This window comes from Fukomys damarensis, unplaced genomic scaffold (assembly GCF_012274545.1).
Source record: "Fukomys damarensis isolate Sample0158 unplaced genomic scaffold, DMR_v1.0_HiC HiC_scaffold_6, whole genome shotgun sequence".
NCBI lineage: Eukaryota > Metazoa > Chordata > Mammalia > Rodentia > Bathyergidae > Fukomys > Fukomys damarensis.
In genome coordinates, this window is record NW_022900918.1 from 23,081,256 (window position 1) to 23,086,074 (window position 4,819).

The following is a 4,819-nucleotide window of genomic DNA, read 5'->3' on the forward strand; positions in this document are numbered from 1 at the left end:
GTGTGTGTGTGTGTGTGTGTGTGTGTGTGTGTGTGTGTGGCAGGTTGGCTTTCTTTCCCTCTCCTCCCTCCCCTTCTTCCCTTTACCCTTCCACCGCTTTGGGGCGGGTTGGGGGAGGGGAGCCTCGCGCCCTGGAACTCCGGGTGCTCTGCTGGGGCGGGCGTTTCAGCAGCTGTGCCCAGAGCTCGGGCCGGCCTGGGTGCTGGGCTCCCGAGAGAGCGGCTCCATGCTGCTTAATGCAGGGATGTGCCAGGCAGTGATCAAGGGTCTCTATTCGTTTTTTCTTTAAGGGAGGGGGATAAAAATCCTCCCGCCCCCGCCCTCCAAAAATATTTAATCTGAGGATGTGTCGCGCACCCGCGAATTTATATCAGTGGTGCGTTTTCCAGTCAGAATGTCACCCTCCTCCGGCTCATTCAACTTTATTTTCTCAAATTTTCTGTCTCCCTTGATGGCAAGGTGGAGGGGAGAGGGAGTGGTGCGAGAGGAAGCTCTTCAACCCTTGCTAACCAGAAGTGAATTAAAGTTGTAAACGCTCGAGTTTAATCCAGACTGGACACAATTTGCTATGGGCTCCCAGCTGGAGAAGGAGGTGAATGGGGGCGGGGAAGCACAGAAAAGGGCCCAGCCCAGCTGAATGGATGTGCACATTTGATACAGCGGAGAACGGAAATTTCAAGGTAAACGCTTTGCTTTTCTAGCGGGTGTTTGAAGCCGGGAGTCTTCTGCTGTGGTGAGGGGAGGTCGGGAGATACTAGTAAGGTTTACGCAGTGTGGATCCGATTCGTCTCGACACGTCTGGGTGGCCAAACGTGAATGATTCGCAGGCACACTTGCACATGTGCGTGTGAATGCAGGCGCTTTTAATAACGTGGGCTGGAGTCGACTAGGATCAAGAACAAAGTCTCCAGGCTAGAACCTGTGCCTGAGAAACGTCCTAGCTTTAGTTCTGGGTTGCGATTCGACATCCGACTTTGGTGTTGAGGCAAAAGCAAGGTTGACCAGGAAAAAAGCATTGGTTTCTAGAGCCCCGCACTTATCAATTTATCACCCCTCCCTGCCCGCTGCCCCGCTAACCAAGGCGACACGCACTCAAACACTCACTCACTCCCTTTATGCCCTTCCTTTAAGAGTGGTGCTGTCGACCAGAAGTAGGAAGTAGAAGGAAGCCTTCAAGGCAACAAAAAGAAAGAAAGAGAAGGGGCGGGGGGATGATTCATTGGGAAGAAGAAATGCGGGAATTAAAGGCACTGACCTATGTCACTTGCTGTTTTCCCTTCCACCTTTCTGTTTCATCTCAATCAGCCCAGGAATCCTCTCCTGGGGGAAAACGGGTGGGGGGAGGCACTGGCAATGAAATGTAATAAGCAACTCCAAAGATGGAGATGTTGGCTGGCGAGATAGTAGATCATTCCAAATCTTGCTAATTCAGTGGGGTTAGTTTTGCATACCGTGGCAAACAAACGTGGAGCCCGAGGTAAGGGAGGCTTTGGCGCTGGTCTTTGCTTACTTTTAGTTCATTCCGGGTAAGCGGTAGGAATGTCTTCCTTAAACTCAAGGTATTCCGAAGTGGTTGGAGATTGCGGCTGCCTGTGCTGAGTTCTTGGTAATCCATCCTGCAGAACTATTTCACTGGCTTAAAGATGCGGTTTGGTGCCGTCGCTGACCTGACCCATGAGCAGAAGTGGTCGCAGGGCGCTCTCAGAGAAGCGCTGCTAGGAGGCACCGTGCATGCAATTAGGACGCTGATGTGCTTAATAGCGCGGTAGTGAAGTCCACCATCAAAGCCAACTCCTCTCCTTTTGATGGATTGTCATGCATCTTTTTTGCCTCTGGAAAGTATTCTTTTAGGTTCTCATCCTGGCATTTCTTACAATGGTTTAAAATAGCCGAAGTATGGGGGCTCCTTGCTTTCTGCAAAGATGGGAGCCCTGTGAACTGTTGTTAACTGAAGTGATTCTGAAAGAAAAGGGGGGTGGATCTGGGTGAGGAGGGGAACCTTGCAAAATGATATTTCTTTTCTCTTAAATTAGAAGCATAAAACTGAACTGACAGCCATTTTATGTATATTTATGGATTGGTGTTGTAAAGGGGGGAGCAGAGTGGAGAACTAAAATGCGCTTTGATCTGCCCTCATCTTGTGAAGAGCAGCACATTCGTGGTGTGGTCATTAGACAATGAAATGAATCTGTACATCAAAATGAATATCAAACCTTAATAAAGTCTGGAGACTGATGTTCCACTGGGGTAGGGGTGGGGGTGGGGGTTGCAATTCATGTTGCCTCCTAGATTTCAGAGAAAGAGTATGAGGGAAGAGAGAGACTTTCTAATTAATCCCTTAAATTTTTGTTATATTTTGTTTGTTCCTTGTTTCCTCTCTCCCTTGCAGGAGGTAAAATGCACCCTTGCTGCCCCCCAGTAACTTTGGAGCAGGACCTTCACAGAAAAATGCATAGCTGGATGCTGCAGACTCTAGCGTTTGCTGTAACATCTCTCGTCCTTTCATGTGCAGAAACCATCGATTATTATGGGGAAATCTGTGACAATGCATGTCCTTGTGAGGAAAAGGATGGCATTTTAACTGTGAGCTGTGAAAACCGGGGTATTATTAGTCTCTCTGAAATTAGTCCTCCCCGTTTTCCAGTCTATCATCTCTTGTTGTCTGGAAACCTTTTGAACCGTCTCTATCCTAATGAATTTGTCAATTACACCGGGGCTTCAATTTTGCATCTGGGTAGCAATGTTATTCAAGACATCGAGACTGGGGCTTTCCATGGGCTGCGGGGTCTGAGGAGATTGCATCTGAATAACAATAAACTGGAACTTCTGCGAGATGATACCTTCCTTGGGTTGGAGAACCTGGAATACCTACAGGTCGATTACAATTACATCAGCGTCATTGAACCCAATGCTTTTGGGAAACTGCATTTGTTGCAGGTGCTTATCCTCAATGACAATCTGCTGTCAAGTTTACCCAACAATCTTTTCCGTTTTGTGCCCTTAACGCACTTGGACCTGCGGGGGAACCGGCTGAAACTTCTGCCCTACATGGGGCTGTTGCAGCACATGGATAAAGTTGTGGAGTTACAGCTAGAGGAAAACCCCTGGAATTGCTCCTGTGAGCTGATCTCTCTCAAAGATTGGTTGGACAGCATCTCCTACTCAGCCCTGGTGGGGGATGTGGTCTGTGAGACCCCCTTCCGCTTACACGGCAGGGACTTGGATGAGATATCCAAGCAGGAACTTTGTCCAAGAAAACTTATTTCAGACTACGAGATGAGGCCACAGACGCCTTTGAGCACCACGGGGTATTTACACACCACCCCGGCCTCAGTGAATTCCGTGGCCACTTCTTCCTCTGCTGTTTACAAACCCCCCTTGAAACCCCCCAAAGGAACCCGCCAACCCAACAAGCCCAGAGTGCGCCCCACCTCTAGGCAGCCCTCAAAGGACTTGGGCTACAGTAACTATGGCCCTAGCATCGCCTACCAGACCAAATCCCCGGTGCCTTTGGAGTGTCCCACCGCGTGCACTTGCAACCTGCAGATCTCTGATCTGGGCCTCAATGTAAACTGCCAGGAGCGCAAGATTGAGAGCATAGCTGAGCTGCAGCCCAAGCCCTACAATCCCAAGAAAATGTATCTGACGGAGAACTACATTGCTGTCGTGCGCAGGACAGACTTCCTGGAGGCCACTGGGCTGGACCTACTGCACCTGGGTAACAACCGCATCTCTATGATCCAGGACCGGGCCTTTGGGGATCTCAGCAACCTGAGACGCCTCTACCTAAATGGCAACAGGATTGAGAGGCTGAGCCCAGAGTTATTCTATGGGCTGCAGAGCCTGCAGTATCTCTTCCTGCAGTACAATCTCATACGAGAGATCCAGACTGGGACTTTTGATCCAGTCCCAAACCTCCAGCTGCTATTCCTGAATAACAACCTCTTGCAGGTGATGCCCTCTGGCGTCTTCTCTGGCCTGACCCTGCTCAGGTTGAATCTGAGGAGTAACCACTTCACCTCCTTGCCAGTGAGTGGAGTTTTGGACCAGCTGACGTCACTCATTCAAATCGATTTGCATGACAACCCTTGGGATTGTACCTGCGAGGTGGTGGGCATGAAGCTCTGGGTGGAGCAGCTCAAAGTGGGCGTCCTTGTAGACGAGGTGATCTGTAAGGCACCCAAGAAATTCGCCGAGACTGACATGCGATCCATTAAGTCGGAGTCGCTGTGCCCAGACTACTCGGATGTTGTGGTTTCAACGCCCACGCCCTCCTCCATCCAAGTCCCAGCCAGGACCAGCGCGGTGACACCTGCCGTCCGGCTGAACAGCACTGGAACCCCCGCTGGCTTGGGCGCAGGTGGAGGGGCGTCTTCTGTGCCCTTGTCCGTGTTGATCCTCAGCTTGCTGCTGGTCTTCATAATGTCCGTCTTCGTGGCCGCTGGGCTCTTTGTACTGGTCATGAAGCGCAGGAAGAAGAACCAGAGCGACCACACCAGCACCAACAACTCCGACGTGAGCTCCTTCAACATGCAGTACAGCGTGTACAGTGGCGGCGGCGGGGGAGCAGGCGGCCACCCCCACGCGCACGTGCACCATCGCGGGCCAGCGCTGCCCAAGGTGAAGACGCCCGCGGGCCACGTGTACGAGTACATCCCTCATCCGCTGGGCCACATGTGCAAAAACCCCATCTACCGTTCCCGGGAAGGCAACTCCGTGGAGGATTACAAAGACTTGCACGAGCTCAAGGTCACCTACAGCAGCAACCACCACCTGCAGCAGCCGCCGCCGCCGCCGCCGCCGCAGCCCCAACAGCAGC

At 51.5% G+C, this 4,819-nt stretch overlaps 1 protein-coding gene across 1 annotated transcript in view; it reads left to right on the forward strand.

The window, feature by feature from the left end:
* The first annotated feature begins 100 nt into the window (after positions 1-100).
* Positions 101-4,819, forward strand: part of Slitrk5 (SLIT and NTRK like family member 5) — a 6,945-nt gene continuing 2,226 nt past the window's right edge. The window contains exons 1-2 of the mRNA XM_010635409.3: positions 101-592; positions 2,390-4,817. Of these exons, the coding sequence (XP_010633711.1) occupies positions 2,398-4,817 (2,420 nt within the window). The 5' untranslated portion in view covers positions 101-592; positions 2,390-2,397. The remainder of the gene's footprint in view (positions 593-2,389; positions 4,818-4,819) is intronic.